General features: G+C 36.0%; 1 protein-coding gene across 1 annotated transcript; it reads left to right on the forward strand.

The window, feature by feature from the left end:
* The first annotated feature begins 2290 nt into the window (after window positions 1-2290).
* Window positions 2291-20377, forward strand: ARF4 (ADP ribosylation factor 4). Its single transcript, XM_036877769.2, has 6 exons — window positions 2291-2698; window positions 9846-9926; window positions 10406-10515; window positions 15854-15925; window positions 17676-17801; window positions 19448-20377. Exons 1-6 carry the CDS (start codon window positions 2632-2634, stop codon window positions 19532-19534), a joined length of 543 nt encoding a protein of 180 aa, XP_036733664.1. The 5' UTR covers window positions 2291-2631; the 3' UTR covers window positions 19535-20377.
* Window positions 20378-23765: the final 3388 nt, after the last annotated feature.

The following is a 23765-nucleotide window of genomic DNA, read 5'->3' on the forward strand; positions in this document are numbered from 1 at the left end:
CATAGACTTTGAGCTATTAGAAAAATAATTATATTTTGCTTCATACAAGATGTTAATAACACTTATATTAAACTGCTTAAGGAGTTTAAACGTCTTGAGTGCAGAAGATCAATTGCTTTTCCTTTTCCTTTCCCTGTTCTTGCAATGTTGTGTATTTAATTACATTTGATTTCACCTTAAGAATGCATTTCTCTAATATTTGGAAATTCTAAGGGCAGAATAACCCCATTATTGTCTACAAATGGCTTTACCATATCTACCTGAATAAAAAGGATCTTGCTTTTGACTGCCGAGGGTAACTGTAGAGAAATGAGTTTCTGAATGGAACTTTATTCATTAGCAGGCCCTCAACGATATAAAAAAGCTTACTCTTTTTGAACTTTGCAGATTTTTCTTACTCAGTCCCATCCTGTAGAATATATCAGTTGGAATAAGCAACTACAGAACTGTGTAGAATGGCACTATTAGGAAAAAAGATGAAATATTTATGCTGGCAATGGGTCTAGTTACTGTCTTAATCCATCATTGTTGTGAATTTATAAAATTCAAAATACAAAAGCAAAATTGGAATATCTGGCCTAGTGATCAGTGAGGGAAAAAAACGGGATTAAAACTTTATTTTTAAAAAATAAGTATTTCCATTTTTCTCCATTGCAAACTGTGATGTAATAAACATTGAACATCTTACCAGTACCAATGCAAACTTGAGGGAAATTTTCGTTACTGTAAATTCCTGGAAGTGGAAGTTTTGGATCAGAGTATGAAAGTTTTACAATTTGACTGATTAGTTAAATAAGTTATCTTACATGCATACAGTGGAATGCAACCCTTAAAAAGAATGAGTTAAGTGTAAGTACTGATAATTTTTAAATGTTTACAGTATATTATTAAATTGATGATGGTACTCAGCAGTATAAAATCCATTAACATTTATATAGCAATGTTAGTATTTCAGAGAGGAAAATACTAAGAACAACTGTCAAGCAGTGGTTAGTTCATTCACCAAATTCAAAGATTACCTTTTAAACTTGGTGCATGAATATATTCATCTTGTAAAAATAATACAGATACGCATGCACATTTGTATTCAATTGTCCAGTTTTAGTCATAAAAGCAGAACACTTAATCCACGGCCCATCAGTGGTGAATGGGTAAAGAAATGATGCTATATCCATACAATGGAATACTACTCAGCAATAAAAAACAAAATATCGATACATGTTATAACACCGATGAATCTCAAAATCACTATGCTAGGAGAAAGAAGCCACACCAAAGAAACTACATGCCATGATTCCATTTATATGAAATTTTGGAAAAGGGTGAAGCTATAGTGATAGCAGATTAGTGCCTGGCCAGAGGCTGGAGGTGAGAGAATAGGATGACTACAAAGAACTTTTTGGTGTAACAGAAATTACTGATATGATTACAGTATTGGCTATACTACTGTATACGTTTGTTAAAATTAGATTGTACACTTAAAATTGGTGACTTTCATTACATGTAAATTACATATCAATAAAGCAACTTTTTAAGTACAGATAAAACTGTTGACCTTAAAACTGTCAGTTATTTTACCAGTGAAATGGGTTTATATATATATTCTACAATATGTGTACGTTATTCCGTAATAAAACATTGAGACCATAACCATTTTAAACCGAGGCTGCTTTCCACTTCCTCAAGTAATAAACTTTACATGCTTCTTTTGGGAGAAAAAAGATACAAGAAGAACAATCTTTCCTTGGCTTCTCTTAAAAAGCTGCAAAATGTCTTGGCGCTCTCTTGATTTCGGATTAGGGATCTTCAGTGTGCGCGGGAGTGGGGATCGAAGTGATAAGGCCTATCATCTTACTTGGTTGCAACATCCTTCGCTTGCACACGCATCTCTTGGGAGGGCAGAGCCAGTTTTTATTCCTCCACTAGGGCAAGTGTCCGATCGTGCGCGAGAAACGTGCACGTTCGTAGAACCGGGGAATCCCAACACGCGACTCATTTAAGAGGAGGACATGCAAAGGGCAGAAAGAGCGGAAGTTCCCTAACCCATAATGCACAGCCCACCTTTCCGGAAGCAAGGACAACTACCTCCTGGCTCCGTTTTTTTCCGGGCGGAAGCGTCTTACCATAGCGAGGCATTGTGGGACTTTGCCCATCTCCCAGTACGCATGTGCCAAGTGTCCTCGCCCGGCTCCGGAGCCACGTCCGGGAGATGGCGGCGGCCAGAGATGCACGTCAGCGAAGCGGACCAGGCGTAGGGCACCCTTTAGTGCGCAGGCGCAGTGGCCCCGATTGTACCGGAAACTAAGGGGGATGGGGCGACGGTGACGCGATTCTGTCCGCGTTGGAGGGGCCGGGCAGCTGCCGGAGTAGCCGCGGCTGCCGCGTGACGTGGCACAGCCGAAGGTTTAACGCCGGAGCCGGAGCTGCCTCGCCAGTCGTCGAGCGGGTCCTAGCCCCCCGAGTTCCTTCCCGGAGCTTCGTCCGACGCCCTACCCAACGAGCCGTCGGTGCCGTCCTCTCTTCCTCAGCTCCTCTCCCCTCCCGCTCAGCTTGCCGGGAGCGTGAAAGGAAAAGGCCCGGGGACGCCCCAGACCCCTTCTGCTCCTGCCCGTCGCGAGTGCCACCACCGCCATGGGCCTCACCATCTCCTCCCTCTTCTCCCGCCTCTTTGGCAAGAAGCAGATGCGCATTTTGATGGGTGAGTACGGGGCGGGGAGCCGAGCCCAGGCCGCGGTGGGGCTCGGGGCGGCCTCGGGCCTGTCTTTCCGTCTCCTGCCGTGGTGGGGGAGGGGTGGCGGGCCGGGGTCGGAGTTCTTCCCGGGGGAACGGGGCGGACGGTGCGCGGTCACCCCAGGTCTGCCCCAGAGCCGGCACAGGGCCTTGGGCCAAGGTTTCCTCCTCCTGGGTTTGGCTTTTTCTCTCCGTAGTCGTACTGAAAGCCAGCCGGGATTGGGTGGAGATGTGGGGGCAGCGAACTCGGATCTCACCGAGTCCGGAAGACACCGTCGAGGCGCATAGCGAGAGCCTGGCTCTGTTTCCCCGGGTGCGGGCAGCGGTCGAGAGGGAGGCCGAGCGCCTCCAGCGTTCCTCCTCCCCTTTCGGCTAGTGTAACATGCCCTGCACACCCCAGTGTTACGTGAGCGAGCGGCCGCCGAGACCCTGGAGCCGGCCAGGGCAGGAAGTGACCAGGCGCCGTGCGGTTGGCGCGGGAGCCCCCAGGGTGCCAGGAGAGTCCGGAGTCCTCGGCCCTCACTTCGCTAAACTTTTGCTTCGCGCTGGATTCCGCTTCAGTTTTTTCTTCTTCCTTTAGTAAAAACTTTCCGAAGATTGAGCTTATCATGAATGTTTCTTGTAGCCGCTCTCAGAACTTAATATGCATGATTTACTCTTTTTGCCGAACTGATTTCTGTCCAGCTGGCTAAGGTTTAGTGAAAAAAAGTTTTAGAAACTCTTTTTTTAAGTGGAAGACAAATTTCCAGTAACTGAACATAATGACGCTTAATTTTATGCTGGCCTTGTTATGTAATAATACCTTTGAAAGGATTTTTTTTTAAAAAACTGCTTTTCAGGGTCAGTGTTTTGCCCAGCTGAGGGAGAAGGGGCCTGTCACTTGAGTAATGTAAGCAACCCCTCCCCGACAGCACTATGAGTAGCCTCTACATCACGGCCAAGCTCCGTGGACCCGAATAATGCTAATAGCCCTTCTCTAACTTTCAGCTTGGTTCATTAACTTGTTTGCTGGGGGCTGGGACGGTTATTTTCGAGTTTACTATAATTGAAAAATTTCCAAAGCAAGTTTCAGTTATACTTAAAGGTGTATGAAGATTAAGGGTATATACATTCGGTTCTTTTTTCACTTTCTTGTCTCCAGCTTCTTCACAATTCATGAACCAATTGTTAATGATTCATTCACAGAGGTAAATCAAATTGTTTTCCCTTTTGAAGTTTCTCATACTACATTTATGAAGAAGATAGAATTATTTAGGAAGGCAAGCATATTTAAGCTTTAAAAGGGGCTGAGAATTGGCAGTCTAAAAAAGGATCTGAAGTCAGTGGGAGGACTTTGGACTGTGATAAATGAAATTTCCAATCTGTTCCTTAAAGAGATTAGCTAGTATGTGGTTATGTTCCTGGAAATGTATGTTGGCCCTTTTACTTATGATTTATTGTGAATGAATTGCTATTTTTCATATCCTTAGTCTTTTGTGGTGACTAAAAGTTTCAGAGGGAAAAGAATTATAATCACTTTACTGTATTTACTATATTGGAGGAGCATTTCTCCCTCCTACCCTCCAAAAATAATGACAAAGAAAATGGAAGAAGAAAAGTACTTCACTTTGTGCGTTTGTGCAGGGAACAGAAGTCATGATTTGCAACTACTAATTTTATGTTAAATATTTTATTATTCAGGTTTGCTGTTTTTTTGTTTTGCACTTGAATTTCAGGATAATCAAGGTTCCTTGATTAAAAACACTTAAGTCACAAGGTCAGTTTTTATGGTAACTCATCAAATAAAGTATATAAGCTTATGAAGGATATGTGCAACTGTAGAGAAAGAGGTGACTTGGTAATTCGATAATTATTAGATTTTTTTTTTTGTCTCGTTTTATGAGTGATGGCATAAAGATCATTCTTAAGGTGTCTGCCTGTGTTCAAGTATTAGATTTGCCAGTTAATAGTTGTTTTTTCCATATTAGCATTTTCTGCCAGGTATGTGTACTTTTCCTTTGTAGGGCATAGATGGAATACCTTTGAGTCAGTGACTTTTTCGGACTACCACTTTAAAGTGTTACTAAAAGATAGCAGTTAGCTGATGAGTCTGGTTTGCCAAATTGCTGTGGAGAAGTTTAAAATTTATTACTACACCCATTCTCCCAAAAGTTCAAGTAATTTAAAAAGATGTTTGAAGTTACAGCTTGTAGTTAACTAATAAAAAATTAGAAACCAACATTGTATCAAATTTAATGTCACCTAAGCTATACATAGACAGAAATTGTCTAGTAGGGTGTTTTTAAAAGGTAGAAATCACTTTGTGAATGATAATGTTGGGCTTAAATTTGAAGACCAGTTTCCACATTTGATTTCGCATGTAGCGCTGCATTATCCTATTTTACATCTGATCTCAATATTTTCGATCTGTAATAAGATGTGATTTTTAATTTTGGTAAATGATGCCACAGATTTTGCTTATATCTGAAAACACTAATAATGGAAATTATTCTGTTCTTTTTGAACTGGCAAGTTCTTGCCTGTTGAGAAGCTGAAAAGATGTTGATTTCTAAAAGATTGGTAATGATAGTTTAGTATTGCTTTATATGTGACTGGTTTTTTGGGACCAGAGAGTTCAGGAGGAAGGATCCTCTGTTTGACAATTTGAGAAATATTACCAGTATTTTAAGTGAGGCTTCAAGCTAAAAATGGCATATCATACTTTCTTCCAGCATATTCTGTAAATACATTTATTATGTAATTAAAAAATTTTTGTCCTGATTCTAAAAATAATACATGTCCTTTTTGTTAAATTTAGAAAACAGGAAAAAGAATAAAGTGATAATCACCTGATAAATACACTATTTCACTATTGCTATTATATTTGCTCTCAGTCTGTTAAGAGGTTTTTGTTCCTTTAAAATTGTAGTTGTGATATAAATAATGGTTTTGTATTCTTTTGACAGTTTATTAAGAGCATTTTTCAGGTCATTATTTGAAAACAACTGCAAGCATAAAAAAAAGCTTTTCTGATTAGATATGGGATAAAGGGAAACACTACAAAAGGAAAAAAACTTCAGCTTCACTCCTCTAGAAGCCGATACTGCCATCCTTAGATGCACTCTCTTATTATAAAGTGTACGGCTATCAGACTTTGATGATTTGCTGCCAGTTAACACACTGATGAAAGTGCAAGTATTCCTGATCTGTTGGGTAGAAGCAAAACCTAGGCTTACTGTGATTTTTCTGTATACCTATTAAGCTGTTTCAGCTTTTAATTTTTTTGTATTGAGGTACATACAATCAAGTACACCTATATGTGTCAGTTTTGATTGTCAAACCTCTGAGGAATTGGCTAAAATGTTAAGATAGATGCAGGATGGCTGTATACAGACATTACTTGAGGGCTCTGGCATCAGATCTAGGGTTTAGTTTTGTTTTCTTTTTAGTTAAAAAAAATTGAGATGTCATTCATATAAAGTGTACAACTCAGTGGTTTTTAGTGTATTCATAGAATTGTGTAACAGTCACCACTGTCTTAGTTCTAGAACATTTAAACCAATTCAGAAAGAAATCTGATACTCATTATTAACAGTCACAGTACCCCTGCCCCCGTTCTTTTTGGAAACACTCATCTACTTTAATTTTCTATGGGTTTGTCCATTCAGCAGGATATTTCATATAATGGAATCATACTTGCGTCCTTCCGTGTCTAGCCTCTTTCACTTAGCATAATGTTTTCAAGGTTCGTCCGTGTTATAGCATGTGAGTATATGTTCTTTTCATGGCTGAAGAGTAATTCCATTGTATGGATATACCGCATTTGTTTCTCCGTTAATCAGTTGATGGAAGTGTGATTGTTTCCAGTTTTTGGCTCTTAAGAATAATGCTGCTATAAACATTTGTGAACAGGTTTCTGAGTCATATGTTTTTAATTCTCTTGGGTAAATAAATACCTAGGAATGGAATTGCTGGGTCATATGTTAAGTATGTTTAACATTTTGAGGAACTGATAAACTGTTCTCCAAAGCAGCCACACAATTTTACATTCCTACCAACTACATGAGGAATCTAATTTCCTCATAAAACCTAGAGTTTTGAATACCTATTTCACTACTCCTGTGATTCTGGGGACATTTTTCTGAACCTCTGGTGCTGCATCTGAAAAATGGAGAATTATTGTGAGATTAAATTACAAAAATGTATGGAATCACCTAGATTGTGCTTGGAACACAGTATGCACTCCACTTGAAATTATTATGAAGTTGTATTTCAAGCTTTCTTGTAGAAAACTTGAAAAATAAAGTATGAAGCAAAATAGCTGTTTGAAATTTTCCCCACCTGAAAATGGACTTTTTTCTTCCCAGTCTTTTTCCTTCCTCCATTTGTTTTTTTTCTCCAAGCTGAAATCATTGGAATCTAATTTCCTTAATTTAAAATGCAAGTATTTCTTGCTGCCATAAGTTGGTACGGATACTTAATGATTGGCAAAGATCTTGGGGGTAGTTTTGCTGCTGTTAAATTAACACATTGGTCTAAGTGCAGGTCTGGTTAAGGAGAACAACTAATTCCAGTATATCTTTCAGTACAGTGGCTTGTTTATGGGGGGAGGAAAAGAGGGAGGACATTACTGGACAGTACAGATTAGAGTCTTTTCTTGGCTAGTTGAGAATTAGTTGTAATTTCGTTTTGTGGAGAAATCTCATTGCAAATACTGAAACATTAAGGAAATACACCCTTAAGGAATGAATGACAGAGGTGGCACAAAATTGTTATACGAATATGTTTTTGAGTTCGAAGGACTATATGATGAGTTTTAAATGGTGGCATGTATTAATTTGTGGGTCTTAAATTTCACAATAGAAATACCTTGAAAAAAAACTTCTGGTTTGTATTATACAAGCACTGTTAGATACAAAGGATATACCTTGGTTTTAGGATCTTATATATGTCTGAGCCATTTAATTTAAAATTTGTATTTTAAAAATAACTGGATGCTTTAAAAACCTTATGGTTGTGTTATTTTGTAAAAACTTCTTTTTTTCTGTTAAGTTGGTATAATATATTCAAGGCTCTTAAGTAGTTATCTTCTTGATAAACATCAGGAAATGTAACCAGCCCAACATTTTAATAAAGGAAGTCTACCTGGGAATTTTTTTCCTTTTTTTAATGAAAGTAACACATGCTCATTGTGTGTAAAAAAAAAAAAAATCCTAACAATGTAAAGAATATTGCTTATGCATACAAGCAGATATAAAACTTTCTTAAAGGAAAAACTGGATTACCTATGTGCTTTCTATACCTTAAAATAGTTATGTAATCATAATTTGTCCTGGGTTTTCTTTCATTCCATGGCAGTATTTTAGGATTTACATTGGTTTTAAGCGGTGTTGTGGGGTCCAGGTGAACCTCCAGTGAGGACTGACTGGTGCCCATAGTTCTCCAGACCTAACTCAAGTGCTTTTTCTAGGCCACATCTCAGTTTCAGTTCTTCTGACTTGAACTTAATCGTATTTGAACTTGTAAGTGAATTTTGCTTTATTTTAAAATTTGATCAAAAAACCCTGAGAAGGATTTGTGTTCTCAAAGAGACTTAGCTTTTTAAAATAATGAGATCTTACTGTTCTCCCCCTCATTTTCTGATTTTTACTGAAGATGGCAAACTGTAGCTATTTTGTTTCTTTTTGTATTTTTTAGAATTATGTTTTCTGATCTTTGTGATACTGTTCCATACTCAAAAATAAAGCATTTTCTTGTAACAGTTGGCTTTTCTTATGCCCATGAGTTAGGGCTTAGGGCTCACTTGGACTAGAAAGTGTCATAGTATTTTTGAAAGAATGAACCTGAATCCCAGTGAGAAGTATGGAACACAGTTTGATTAGAGGTCACAGGAATAGGAAGGCATAAAATACCTGAGTCTTCAGAGAGATCTTAAAGCTACCCTTTGTTGTAGGATACAGAGCAGAAAGGGTTGTTACATGAATAGGAGGAGTCTGAATTGCCTTTAGTTCTGTTAAACTTACATGCACAGGATTGTACTTAGATAAGTAAAGCGGTCTCTTTTTTTAACTTAGTAGCATTGGTTTCATGTGCTAATTCGATTTACATATTTTAAAAGCATCCTTGCTTATTAAGTCAATATGCAGTTGACTTGATTTCAAAATCTGTGATAGTTTAAATCTAGGTGGCCAAATACGATGTCCTTAGAACAATGATACATTTAGTGAAATTACTAGATACTGACCTTCTATTCTTTTATGAAAGCTTTAATAAATAACGTAGAATATGCAGGTGTTGAGAAATTCATACTTAAAACCAGCATTTTATTTGCTCTTCACTATCACTGTATTAAAGGGTATATCCTCTTGTTCTAGTATGAATTATTTTCAGAAACGAGCACATTCCTCCCTCCTTGTATCTGTCTCAAAAGAATCATTTTAGGAGTTTAGACATTATTTGTGTTGGAGGTGAATATGATAGGGCCATTTTTACAATCCAGATTTAACCATTTTTTGTCATTTCTGCCTAATGGATGTTGAAATGGACTTAGGTAGAGCAAAACTGGCCTCATCTTCTTACAGAGAGTACAGCGTAGTAAGGTATTTTTTTCCTCTTGCATCAAGACCTGTTACCCAAATATGCTGTTTATATAAAAGGAAATTGAGTTAGGAGTCTTCAAGATAATTCTTTATTCACTTGTTCTTATGTGTTACCTGATTCAACCTCTAACTTGTGTTTTTAAAAATGGTGGTAGTTTATAGAATTAATAGGGACTTGAGTTGGAAGATGTCATCGATAATACGATTCAGTCCCCTTATTTTATATCTAATTTTTCTGGCCTCATTTTGCTAAAGTGACTTGTTTAAAAGCATTCAACAAGTTTGTGGCAAAGTAAATCTAGAGATTAGAGTCTGAGTCAGCCAGATAGCCTTTTCCTTATTACATGCTGTCTCTAGGTCTAAAAAGCAGAATAGAAAGGCTTTCTATAGGAAGTGTTGCCTTTGAGAATCAGAAATGAGGTATTTTCATTTCTCATTTGTGTTTTGACCAGTCAACTTTCACTTTCAAACTATTTGTTGTAAAATTATTAAAGTGTGCCTTTGATCTAGATTTAAAATCTCTCATGTCTGTTCTAGTTGGATTGGATGCTGCTGGCAAGACAACCATTCTGTACAAACTGAAGTTAGGGGAAATAGTCACCACCATTCCTACCATTGGTAAGAAAGTTTACAAATGACTTTAATTTCTATTGTAATAATTATCGTGATAATATGAAGTAAAATAGAATATGATTTAATTTTGAAACTCTTTTTTTTTTTTTAAGACTTTATTTTTAGAGCACCTTTAGGTTCACAGAGGAAGGTAGAGAGATTTCCCATATACCCTCTGCCTCCACAGTTGCATGGTTTCCTACATTGTCAACATCACTTGATACAGTGGTACAGTTGTTACAGTTGATGAACGTTATAATCACCCACGGTCCATCATTTACCTTAGTATTCATTCTTGCTGGCATATATTCTGTGGGTTTGGACAAATGTACAATCATATGGGTCCATCATTATAACTGTCTTATGTTTTTAAGTTTGTTGGTTAACCAGTGGGATTTTGAAAAAGCAGTTCTGAGATAATTCCACAGTACAGCAGTTTATTTTCTTAATGACATTGTACATAACATTTTGTTTTTCCTTTGTAGGTTTTAATGTGGAAACAGTAGAATATAAGAACATTTGTTTCACAGTATGGGATGTTGGTGGCCAAGATAAAATTAGGCCTCTCTGGAGGCATTACTTCCAAAATACGCAGGTAAGGAATACTATATATATTTTTATAACTTGTATTCATATGTTTCATGCTGTAAAGTTCATGTTAATATCAACTGTATAACTGGGTGTTGGTGTTTACTGTATGAGTTGGCATTCTTATCACTACTTCCATATTTGTCCGTGCCCTCTCTTACTCAAGCCTTTGGAGGCTGACTGACTTAGGGTTGGAAGAGTTACATGGCCCTTTGGAAGACTGAGTGGAGCTGGGGCAGGTTCTCAATATTGACTTAGATATCTCATCAGTAATTCTGTTCATTCTTAGTTTAGAAAGCAAGGTCTGTATAACTTTCTGTCATTGTGGTTTTTAATGAAGTTAAGGCAATTAATTGTTCTTCATTTAGCCTAGTTAACTGTTTATTAAAGTACATTAAGAAAAAATACATTGATCTCTTTGTTGATTAGTTAGGTATTTTTCATTATGTAGTGTATGTAGTACTGGTATGGAAGAGACCTTAATGATTGTGTAGAGTAGGAGTTCTCAAATTTGGCTGCACATGAGCATCACCTTGGGAGCTTTAAAACAATTCCAAAGCCCTGATCATAACCCCAGACCCCTTGAGTCAGAATTTCTGGGGATATAACCTAGGCATCAGTGGTGCTCCTCAAGCCTTGCATATGAATCATCTGGGTATTTGTTGAAGTACAGATCAGTTCCATAAAGCCTGGCTGAGGAAGGCTGGAGATTGTGCTTTTCCAGCAAGTTTGTAGGTGGTAGTGATACTGTGGGACCTTCCGGTGAAGAACAAGGCTCTGCTACAGAACCCTCCGCCACAGTAGCACTGTTGACATTTTCTCCTGAATACCTCCTTGTTGGGTGAAGGCAGCTCGCTTTTGCGTTGTAGGGTGTTCGGTAGCATCCCTGGCCTCTCCCCACCAGATGCCAGTAGCAACTGTCCCCAACCCAGTTGCCAATCAAAAATGTCTCCACATGTTACTAAATGGGGACTAAATTGTCCCTCATGAGAACGACTGTTCTGGTCTCTCACATAGAGGAAATTGAATCTTGGAATGACTTAGCCTAGACGGGAGAGCAACTTCTTGTTCTATGTTTTTATTTGACCTAGTCCCAACTCTTGTGCTTTCCACCACATGAGAAACCTGTCTTCAGGTTTTGTTTACTATTGCCGTTGATGAGTTTTTTAAAGTAATGTGTGATATTAAAGCACTTCATGTTGAAGATTTGCAGATGTCGTCCTTAGTCTCCAACTCTAAGATCACTGTCACCAGGTGGCAGTGAGTACCCTAGGTGAGTACCTGGTTTAAGGAGTCCTGGCATGCTTTTTTATTTAAAAAATGTTAACGTTTCTATTCATTAACATAGCTGTGGTAAGCAAAGATGTTATTTTGATATGATTCACATGTTGTAAAACTCTTTGTTATGGAAATTTTCAAGTATACACAAAAGTAGAGAGGAACAGCATAATCAACTCCATGTCTATTACCCAACTTAAGTTATTTGGATATGGCCAGTATTGTTTAATTGATAGTACTCTCTGATGTACTTTACTTTTGGATTATTTTAAAGTAAGTCATACTCATTTCATTTGGGGAACACGCTTTTGAAATAAAATTAGTTTACTAATCGTAAGCCTTATAATTCTTTTTTTATATTAACCACATTTATGTATGTATGTATGTATGTATGTATGTATCAATCTACAATTACATGAACAACATTATGTTTACTAGACTCCCCCCATCATCAAGTCTCCCCCACATACCCCATTACAGTCACTGTCCATCAGTGTAGTAGGATGCTATAGAATCACTACTTGTCTTCTTTGTGTTGTACAGCCCTTCCCGTGCCCCCTCCCTACATTATGTCTGCCAATCGTAGTGCCCCTTTTTTTCCCCTTATCCCTCCCTTCGCACCCATCCTCCCCAGTCCCTTTCCCTTTGGTAACTGTTAGTCCATTCTTGGGTTCTGTGAGTCTGCTGCTGTTTTGTTCCTTCAGTTTTTTTCTTTGTTCTTATACTCCACAGATGAGTGAAATCATTTGATACTTGTCTTTTTCCGCCTGGCTCATTTCACTGATCATAATACTCTCTAGCTCTATCCATGTTGTTGTAAATGGTAGGATTTTTCTTCTTCGTATGGCTGAATAATATTCCATTGTGTGTATGTACCACATCTTTATCCATTCATCTACTGATAGACACTTAGGTTGTACATATATTTATTTTTTAAAGGAAGAGTACATATTGGCCCCTGCTGAAACATGGTGAAGTCACACTCTATTGTATTAACAAATTTAATTACTTAAGCAAAGTATTCTGATAAAATATGGAAATGAGCTCTCAGATTTTTGGTGTGAGAAAAGCGAAATCCTTAAGAAGACATATTCTGTTGGTCCAAAAACTTAGTATAGACTTGCATCTTGAATTTCTTCTCTACAAAGTTCCATCTTAGGCATCTGGATATTTTTTCAGAGCAAACTTCTGTAGGAACCTGCAGGGCAGGAGTAGGAAAACCTTGGAATTCTTGACAGAGCGTTACCTTGGTCTTAGCCCTAGATTTATTTATTTATTTATTCTATTGACTTTTTTTAAATTAAGGCATCATTGATGTACAATCTTATGAAGGTTTCACATGAGCAACATTGTGGTTATTACATTCGCGCATATTTTTCAGCCCCCCTCCCACGCCCCATTGCAGTCACTGTCCATCAGAGTAGTAAGATGCTATAGAGTTACTACTTGTCTTCACTATTCTGTATTGTCTTCCCCATGACCTGTCTACATTATGTGTGCTAACCATTGCCCCTTAATCCACTTCTCTCTCCCTCCCCACCCCCTTCCCTTTGGTAACTACTACTCCTTTCTTGGAGTCTGTGAGTCTGCTGCTGTTTTGTTCCTTCAGTTTTGTTTTGTTATACTCCACAAATGAGTGAAATCATTTGGTACTTGTCTTTCTCTGCCTGGCTTATTTCACTGAGCATAATACCCTGTAGCTCCATCCATGTTGTTGCAAATGGTAGGATCTGTTTTCTTCTTAAGGCTGAATAATATTCCATTGTGTATATGTACCACCTCTTCTTTATCCATTTATCTATTGATGGACACTTATGTTGCTTCCATGTCTTGGCTCTTGTAAATAGTGCTGCGATAAACATAGAAGTGCATCATCTTTTTGAATCTGGGATCCTGTTTGGTTAAGGTAGATTCCTAGAAGTGGAATTCCTGGGTCAAACGGTATTTCTATTTTTAATTTTTTGAGGAACCTCCATACTGCTTTCCATAATGGTTGAACTAATTTACATTCCCACTAACAGTGTAGGAGGGTTCCCCTTTCTCCTCATCCTTGCCAGCCCTAGATTTATTTAGAATGCTTTATAATTTACTTTGAGTTCTTGAGATTGACCTATTCCTGGTCTCTTTGGATCACCTTAGAATCAAAGGTCTAAGTACTACTTTTTTATTCTTACGTAGCTCATGCCTGTTGGAGAAAGCTTTGTGTGCTACCTGATGTAAATCACAGCTTGGTTCTTAACAGCTAACTTTTCTAATAATCTTGATCACTTCTGTTAGCTATAAGTGTCAAAGAAGCTAGTTATGCCTAACTTTACATTAGCAGTGTAGGACACAGTGTTTATTGTAGTAAATTCCTCTTCTCATTAGATAATTCCAGTTGTTTTGCTGTTCTAAATAATTAAGTAAATATTTGACTTTTGAAGTAATCTTTTCTTAAAGTAGCCAGGCTTATTTTTAGAATTCTGGCTTTTCTATACTTGATTCTAGGCTGTTTCAGGAAGTGAATAATTTAGAATTTATTCCTAAAATAATTCTCCATCTCAATAATGTTACTTTGGGACCAATAGCATTTTACATTAAAAAGGGATTGTTACAGTTAGATCTCTTTTAGAGGCATTACTTCTACAGGGATAAAGGAATAGCTTTTAGAATAGGAGGGAAAGGAAGGAGACATTTACTAAATGCCTCATATGAGTTAAGCACCATGCTGAAGTCTTTTATACCACCGTGATTACATTTGATCTGTAATAGGCTTAAGAAATTGGCCCTGTTTTATAGAAAAGGAGGCCAGTTCAGGCAGGTAATTTATATAATTAGTAGTGCTGAGATTTTAATGTAGGTATCTTTACACTAGAGCCATACTAGCTGTCAGCACCAGAAGTTTCTTCAGTGGTTAGGATGTTTAAAATGATTGTTTCCAACAGGCAAAGGAAATGGGTTTGAAATTTGCTAAATGAAACAAAACTGTCATTTAATGAGCATAGCCTAAAATACAAATTACATACCTTGGCAAGCTCAGAACTGTGGTAATACTGAGAGGTAAATACAGAATGATATAGTCCTTTGCCCTCATTGTATTTAATATAGTTACCAACGTAAGTAAATAGTAGTGCAAGACAGTTTGTGAGAAGGTGACAAATGATCAGAAGTACTTCACAGGTCAGCATTATGGAGGGAAGACTAATCACTTCTTAGTATTCATAGCAATAGATTTTAACAAAGCTATATAATTAATCTCTCTCTCCAGTTTAAAATTTTATACTTCCCCATTTAAAAGGTTTTAGAAAAGTTTCAATTCAACTAATTGCTTCCTAATTCCATTTCTTTTATAGTATAGGAGTCTAATATTTCTGAATATCTTTAAGAATGGTTACTATCTTTTTATTAAGAATTTCTCATTTGATAAAGCTAGCCTTGAATTTTTCTTGATACTGTGCTTAGGACTTCCCTAGTTCTGGAGTTGATAGGCAACATTCGGGAACAAGGGTACCTGTTTCTAATAATGCATATAACAACTACAGTGGTGTGCCCTTTCCCCTTCTTCCTCTTTTTTTAAAAAACACTTTGTGCATGCTTTTTGACTGACAGACTATTTCAGTCAGTAAATTCATGAATCTTTAGGATCTTTGGTTTATTCTTTTCTTTTTTTGTCCCTATCTTGGGGCCATTTTGTTACTTACTGCTGTACTTAATAAGAAGGGAGAAGGGATAAATTATCTTCTTTGAGGAGTTGAGAAAAGTGGTTATTTGGTTAAGAGTAAGATTTTTGTTTGTTTTAAGATTTTTTTGATTTTTTAAACTCAAGTATAGTTGATACACAATATTATGCTGGTGATTTTTGTTTTGTTTTGGAAACAACATTGGTAAGTTAAAATCACAAACTGTTAAATCTGTTTTCAGTACTTAGAGCCCTGGTTTTTTTTTTTTTTCTGTTTTGTTAAATAAGGAGACATTTTCTTCCTAGCATTGAACTCTTTCTGTCGTTTGCTCCCCCCTATACCTATGTTTCATATTTAGTGTGTCCTTTAAATTTGACTGTGTAATTTATTTAAACAATTTTTCCACAGGGTCTTATTTTTGTGGTAGATAGCAATGATCGTGAAAGAATTCAAGAAGGAGCAGAAGAGCTGCAGAAAATGGTAAGAATATTTTTTAAATTTATTGTTTCCAAAATGTGTTTCTCTGGGTGACAGTGGTATTAGTGGTTGGTACATCTTAACTGATTAGAAGACATAAATGGCTTTTTTAGGGCTTAAAAGAACCTTGGGAAACTATCATCACAGGTTCTTAAGAATGCACATAAAAATCTCCAATGTGGCTTTTTAAAAAAATGCTCAGGAGAGTAGCTACTACTCATAAGTAAGTTGGGAGGAAGGCCCAGATTATTTTTAGAAAGGTCATGGGTGATTTTGATGAATATTTCTTGTTGAGGATGTGTGTGTTAATCCAGTCCTTTATACATATAACATCTATGGTTTTGAAACTTCTGTGACCTAGGAATCCTGGTTCACAATCTCTTGTTCTCAAGGTCATGGGGTTCTGGTTTCTTTATACTGTGCCAGTATAATATACTTTGAAACATTTTGTAATACGAACCATCATAAAGAGCCACCTGAAGGTAATAGCAGTTTGGTTGATGGTAATTGCAGATTTGGTTGATGGTTTTTGCCTTGCCAGATACCAGATTAATGTTTCATATATTCTTCTTGTTAGAAGTCCCAAGGTTGGGGACGATTGTTGAGGAATCTTGCTCAGAGGAACTTTGTCTAGAGGAATGTTGTAGCCATAAAATATTTACTGAAGTGAAATCTTAATTGTCATTCATTGCTCCTAAGACTGGAGTGTAGTTTGTAAAACCATTCTGCCAAGTAAAGTCAGTGGTGGTGTTTTTTCTTGAAGGAGTTAAAAATTTCAATGCTGACTTTTTTTTTTGTGGTGCATTTATTCACATACCATAAACTTCAGTCATTTAAAACGTAGAAGTTGTTGAACCACTGTTTTGTACATTTGAAGTCAATACAAGATTGTATATCAGTGATACTTCAATAAAAAAGAATGTACAAGTCAGTGATTTTTAGTATACAAAATTATACAACCATTACTACAATATAGTTGTAGAAGATTTTTATCACCCCAGCAAGAAATCCTAGAATTATTCATATTTGTTCCCCCCAAACCCCCAGCCCTGAAATTCATATAAATGGAATCATAAAATATGTAGTCTTATCTTTTGGTACTTTTTGTTTTATTTAACATAAGTTTTCAAGGTTTGTTCATGATGTATCAGTATGTCACTTCTCCCTGCTTCTACTCTTTTATTATTTACCTTTATTTAGTAATTATTATGTATTACTTACTCTTGTATTTTAATTATTATTTATTAGTATTTTTATGTATTATTCTTGTATTTTTCATGATAATTTACCCTAATCATTGTGTTGTCCCACTGTTGTCCCACTGTTGTCTGGTCCAGCTGGCTGGAAAAGGATGAAATTCTGAAAAAGAATCATCATCTAAATGCTTTTTATTACTGAGCACCATGAGATCCTACCATAAACATTATTCCCATATTTGTTTCTTGTCCTTGCAAATCCTGACCCTCAGTTGGATGATGATGAAGGCTGAATGAAAGATTTACCTTAGTGGAGTGTTAGGATGACTTGCTTTACCAGAAGGCACATGATTGTTTGCTGGGGACTTAAAAACTGATGGACATGAGATTTAAGTTATAAGAATACCTGAACTTTATGTAGCAAAATTGGGTTGATGTTTGATAATGCGTTTAATGTTGAATAAATGATATATTTAGGAAGATAGTGCTTTACCCAGTTTATTAAAATAATTGGATTCCAGTTTGCTAGTTGTTAATGTCCTTGCTTTTGTTTCCAGCTTCAGGAAGATGAATTGCAAGATGCAGTGTTGCTGCTTTTTGCAAACAAACAGGATTTGCCAAATGCTATGGCCATCAGTGAAATGACAGACAAATTAGGTCTTCAGTCTCTTCGTAACAGAACAGTAAGTAGTTGGAGGGTTATATTAACTTCTTGACTCTCAGCATTAGTAGGATAATTGTTAAAGCTAGCTTTCAGTTTCAGTATTTACTACCTAATTGTCCCCTTTGAACAGACAATGAACACATCATTTAAAAAAAATACATTAATATGCTCTTGCTCACAAATAGGAACCCTTTTACCTTTTATTTCAAACCTTTATAAATGCTGTGTTCAATTCTAATTTAAAAGTACACTGTTAGCTTCTCCATTTTTTAACTTCTAGTATATATCCTTTAAGGATCCAAAGGTTTAAATATCTTCATTTCACTTGATTTTTATTTACTTTATCCTCAAAATGTTTAGTATTGCTAAAGATGTGGAAAATATACTGTATGAGAACTATAATAGCTAAAGCTTATAGATACTCACAATTTTATATCTTTTAAATAGTTTTGCAGCAAATAATTTAGAATTTAGTTTTCTCACCACAACCCCAATATTTAGCAGCCATATTTTATGTAGTACTGTTCTGTACTATTTGCTTGTTAACATCAAAAGCTTGTGGAGGAACCTATAATTATGATATTAGATCAAGTTTTGAATTTAAAATTACAAGGAACATTATACTTGCTCCCCAATAGCTTTTACATTGGTAATTTAAATATTGGCAAAATGCAATATACTGTTCTATATATAAAGATGATATTATGAACTATTAGTGTGTCTTGTGCTTTATGATAAATTTGCGTTAACCTGTCATAACAAGACACATAATGTGCCTGGACAGTAACTATATAGACTGTTTGGGATGCCCCAGGCTGATTGAAATAAACAAACTGTAAATGAAAGCAGTTTTCCATGCTGTGAAGATCAAGATCCAAGTTGTGCCTTTTCCCAGACTTGAAGATTACTGACTGTGAGGTGTTTGATATCCAGATAATTGGCAGCATGGCATACTTTCTGTGCCTTTCAGTATTAAAGCTTTATTTATTCTAAAGCAGAATAAAACTGGTCAGTCAAGAAAATTAATAAAAATATACTAGCCCTTAAAGGTAATTAAATTGCTATCTATGTCTTTTTTTGGTACTTGTAACCTTTCATGGTATTTCATACAGTTACTGGAGATAAGATTCATTGCCATTTTAAAAAGTGGGAACTTCTGGTGATACATGAGATGGTGAAAATACCTGAAAAGCTTGCCTCTGAAATAACCACCCCTACTCTCAAAAGTTTGCCTCTTCTACTCTGAATTTAGTTTTATGGGAAGAGAGTTATAAAAACCAGCTAGGTAGTTTATTTATTATCAATCTTCCCATAAATGTTCTTTTCAAGTTAAGTAGTGGATAGTTGAAAAAATCTAATGAATGGGTAGGTAGCAGCTTTAAACATGTGGAATTTTGTGAGACTCAAGAGGTATGAAAATATTCCCAATCTATACAGTTACTGGGATTATTAAATAATAAATTACGCATTTGTGAGATGTAACAACATATTTGTTGATTTGTTCCTGTGGTTTTATATATATATTTTTTCTTACACATTTATGGTTAACTGCTGACTAAATAATCTCTGGACAATTGGGGGAAAATAATTTTCTGATGAAGACATTTTAAATACTGTGGTTATACATGGTCTTATGTTAAATATTTTCTTGTCCTTTCTTTACAGTGGTATGTTCAAGCCACTTGTGCTACACAAGGAACTGGTCTGTATGAGGGACTTGACTGGCTGTCAAATGAGCTTTCAAAACGTTAAATGAAACTGGATATCTAACCAAGGACATGTTTGATAGAATTGGTCTAGGCTTGTTACAACAAAATTAGTTTGCATCTTGGTTGTTAAACAATATCTGGGACTGGTTTGGGCGGAATATTACAGCATTTAAACTTATTTTGTTGCCAATTACTGTTTACCAAGTATAATGTTGCTATTGAACAGTATGCTTGGTTTTAAAGAAATTCTTAACTTGGGAAAAAAGTGTCCTCCTTTAATTTTACTTCCCTCAAGTCTCAATGCCTGGACATAGCTATTGTGACACCTTTAAATCCGTTTTGAATGTTTTTTGAGCCCACAAATAATGTTTTAAAGTACCCCTTGCTACTTTACTGATACCTTTATCATTCCTGGGACAGTCTGCTGATTTAAAAAAAATGTAGCATTCCATTTGTATTTATTTTTTCCCCTTGCCAAAAAAGATTTTCTAATACTGCTTGTACCAGCCAGGGAAATGCTCCAAAACACTATCAAGATCTCTTGCACTGAGGAACTTACTTTTTCCCCCATCAGTGAAGCCAGGTTTACCTTGGTGTGGTTTGGGTTTGATAGCGAAGTAGTTCTGTGCTGGTTGCAAAGAGTTAATATTGAGGTGATTTTTAATACCCAGCAGATTGTCTTCCTTTATATTGTATCTTTTTTTATGTTGCATGTTGCTTTTGGTATCAGCCTGACTCTTTGCCCCCAGTATATGATAGTTCTGCTGTTTTGTTGTTTATTGGTGGACATATCTTCATTCAGAGTTTTTGGAAAACTCATCAAACTCAGTAAGTTTTCTTCATAACCCATTTGGAATTATTCCTAATAAAATGATAAAATATGTAATTGTGTGTGTTCTCTTTGAGTCTTGAAGGTGTTTGAAATGGATTTTCTTATTTAGCAAAGTTGACTTGCATATTTTACATACTGTGAACAATAACATAGATCCCAGTGAGTTTACTAATTGTCTAAATTGGAAAATAAAGTATGGGTTGTTATGTGTGTAACAGAATGGGGAGATACTTCAAAAATTTAGTTTTCTTTGATAAAATACTATTTTGGCACTGCACATTTCTAAACTCAGATGCTGAATGAAAAGCTGTAATAAAATGAACTGCCCAAAAAGCTTGTATACCTAATGTGTATTTCACAGCTAATGTTATTAAAAACAAATTCAAATGCTGTTTGCATAGCAGAATGCACGACTTAGAGAGTGATGGCTCTTCTGCGTAGAACAGAGTTCGCAAGCACTTTTCTTCTTAGCTTCACAAATCTCAGAGCTTCCATGTAAAGCCCTGTGTAACTGGTTGTTTGTTACTAGGTAATAAAGGTATATACCTCATTAACTGCAACTATTAAGTTAAGGACTCAACTTGATAACCTTATGAGTAACTTAGTTTTTGTCTATAATGTTTTATATCTTTTATAAACCTTTTTAAAAATTCTGAGCTTGTATAGATTCAGATACGTTTGTAGATTGAAATTTTATTTTCAAAACCAAATACATTCTTGTAACATAATGTGTATTTTTGAATTATAAAAACAAAACTATGGGTCAAGTGGGGTTTAAATTGGAATTCAGTAGTTGATAATTAACAGAGAAGTTACTGGGATAAAGTGTGTGTTTAACTTGTGTCATTTGGTGTAAGTGCAATTTTCCTATTCTGCTATGAATGCTCCCTTCTTCCCCAAATAAGAAAGGTATCATCTCTTGGATAAAACTAAAATAGGGTTTTTAGTGTGTGTAGTTTTATAAGGTTAAACTAGGGGATAATAAACTTCAGTAGGTTCAGTGTTAGGATCATAGTTCAGTTACCACTGTATTATTTTTAAAACCAAACCAAGTCAAAGATGCTTTCATGGACTCTGAAAAGGGAATCAAAAGGACCCATGTAATCTTGTGATGTAAAGCAACTCTACTGCCATTGTTGGAAGTGACTGTGTTATGCAACTGAAATTGCCTAATTTTCACTCAATGGGTTAAAAAAAGATTTGCAGGATTGCTTTTTTTTTTTTTTGTAAAGAAAGTATTAACTTGGCAACTTGTTTTTTTTTAACCCCAAGAAACTACTTTTTATTTATTTCTAACTGTTTCATCGTTTTGTTTTTAATAAAGGGTTTACATTTTTTTCAAATTGAAGTGACATTCTTTGGGAAAAACTATAAATTGAGAGATAACCACTATAATGCTTTTTCCCTGTGTTTTAACCTTTTTTGCAAGCAGTGCAAATTTACAGAGTCACTCTCACTGTTCTAATGTAGTGACATCCTCAGTACTCATGACTATGAACACTGTCAAGTGTATGCTTACTATTCACACAAATGTAAACTTAGTGTTGGTCAATAAGAGGTCTCTGTGACCTCTCCTATTATACAGGACAGTTGATTATATCCCTGGATTAAAAAAGTATTGTCAAATAATTGTTAAGTATGTTCATAGGGGAGGAATTGTGGTTCCCTTAAAGCGTCAGAGTTGAAGATAGAACTGTTATCTGTTTTCTGTCCCTTTGTCCAATAAGCTGGGTTTTTGTTTTTGGTTTGTTTTTTGGTCTCTAGTACTCCCCATTATCTTGTCTAATACAGTTATTTTTCTGTTGTAATGTCTTGATACCTTGTTAAATATTTCTGTTGCCATGGGTTTTTTTCCCCCTACCCTTATATATATTCTTGAAAATAAAACAAGTGAAATGTGTTCATTTTTCAGAGTATCAGTGTCTCATTTACTGAGACATAAGTTTTCTTAAGCATGTGTACAGAATTATCTTGTATGTAGTAGTAATAGCTTTTTCAGGCAAATTTCATTTGCCAGGATGGAACTTTCTTTTAAAGTCCATGGTATTTGTAGGATGTCCCTTCTTTCATTCTGGTATTAGTTATTTCTATCTTTTGTAGTCTGGTTAGAGGCTTACCAATTTTATCTTCTCAAAGAACCAACTTTTGGTTCAGTTGATATTTTCTCAAATTGATTTTGTTTTCAGTTTCATTAATTTCTGCTCTATTATTTCTTCTGCTTGCTTTAGATTTAATAAGCTCTCTTTCTAGTTTCTGTATGTGGAAGCTTAAATTGGTTGGCTTTAGATCTTCTCTAATATGAATTATGCTATAAATTTCCCTATATGCAGTTCTTTCACTGCATTCCACAAAATTTGCTCAGTTGTATTTTTATTTTCATTTGGTTCAGAATACTTTAACATTTCTCTAAGATAACTTATTTGACTCATATATTTAAAAAGTGTGTTGTTTAATCATTGTGTTAGGGGATTTTCCAGCTCTTTCTGTTTTGATTTCTTGTATAATTCCTGTTGTAGGCTGAGAACAAACACTGTATGATTTCTCTTCTTTTAAATTTGTTAAGGGTATTTTATGGCCCAGAATGTGATCTGTCTGGGTGAATGTTAGTGTGAGCTTGAGAAGAATGTGGATTGTGCTGCTTTTGGATGAAGTATCCTATAGATGTCAGGTCAGATTGTTGTTTGGTGATGTTCATTTCAAATATGTCATTTCTGATTTTCTTCCTACCTGTTGGATCAGTCCATTCTGGTGCATGGCGGTGTTGAAGTTCCCAAATACAGTGGATTCATATATTTCTCCTTGGGATTCTGTCAGTTTTTGCCTCATCTCACATAGGTTGGTGCTCTTTTGTTAGCTGCATACACATTAATAATTGGTATGTCTTAGATAACTGACACCTCCCTCTTTATGAAATGCTCCTTCTTTATCTCTGATAACTTCCCTTGTTTTAAAAGTACTTGATCTGAAATAACTACAGCTAATTCTGCTTTCTGTTGATTAGTGTTAGCATGGTATATCTTTCTCCATCAGTCTACTTTTATTTCTTTGTAAGATTTTAATTTTTTTAGACAAGTCTCCAGGTACAGAAAAATTAAGATACAGAGATTTCCCATATACTCCCTGCTCCCACACATGAATGGCCTCCCCCACTGTTAATACCCACTACCAGAGTGGTTCCATTTGTTACATCTATGAACCTGCATTGACACATCACCCAAAATCCATAGTTAACATTAGAGTACTCACAACTAGAGTACATGTGGGTTTGGGCAAATGTTTAGTGCCTTAAGTCTACCATTATAGTATCATGTAGAGTATTTTCACTGCTGTATAAAATCCTCTGTGCTCCACCTATTCATCTCTTCCCTCACCCCCAACCCAAGACAAGCACTGATCATTCATTCCACTGCCTCCATGGTTTTGCCTTTTCCAGAATGTTACA

Source organism: Manis pentadactyla, chromosome 1, assembly GCF_030020395.1.
Source record: "Manis pentadactyla isolate mManPen7 chromosome 1, mManPen7.hap1, whole genome shotgun sequence".
Taxonomy (NCBI): domain Eukaryota; kingdom Metazoa; phylum Chordata; class Mammalia; order Pholidota; family Manidae; genus Manis; species Manis pentadactyla.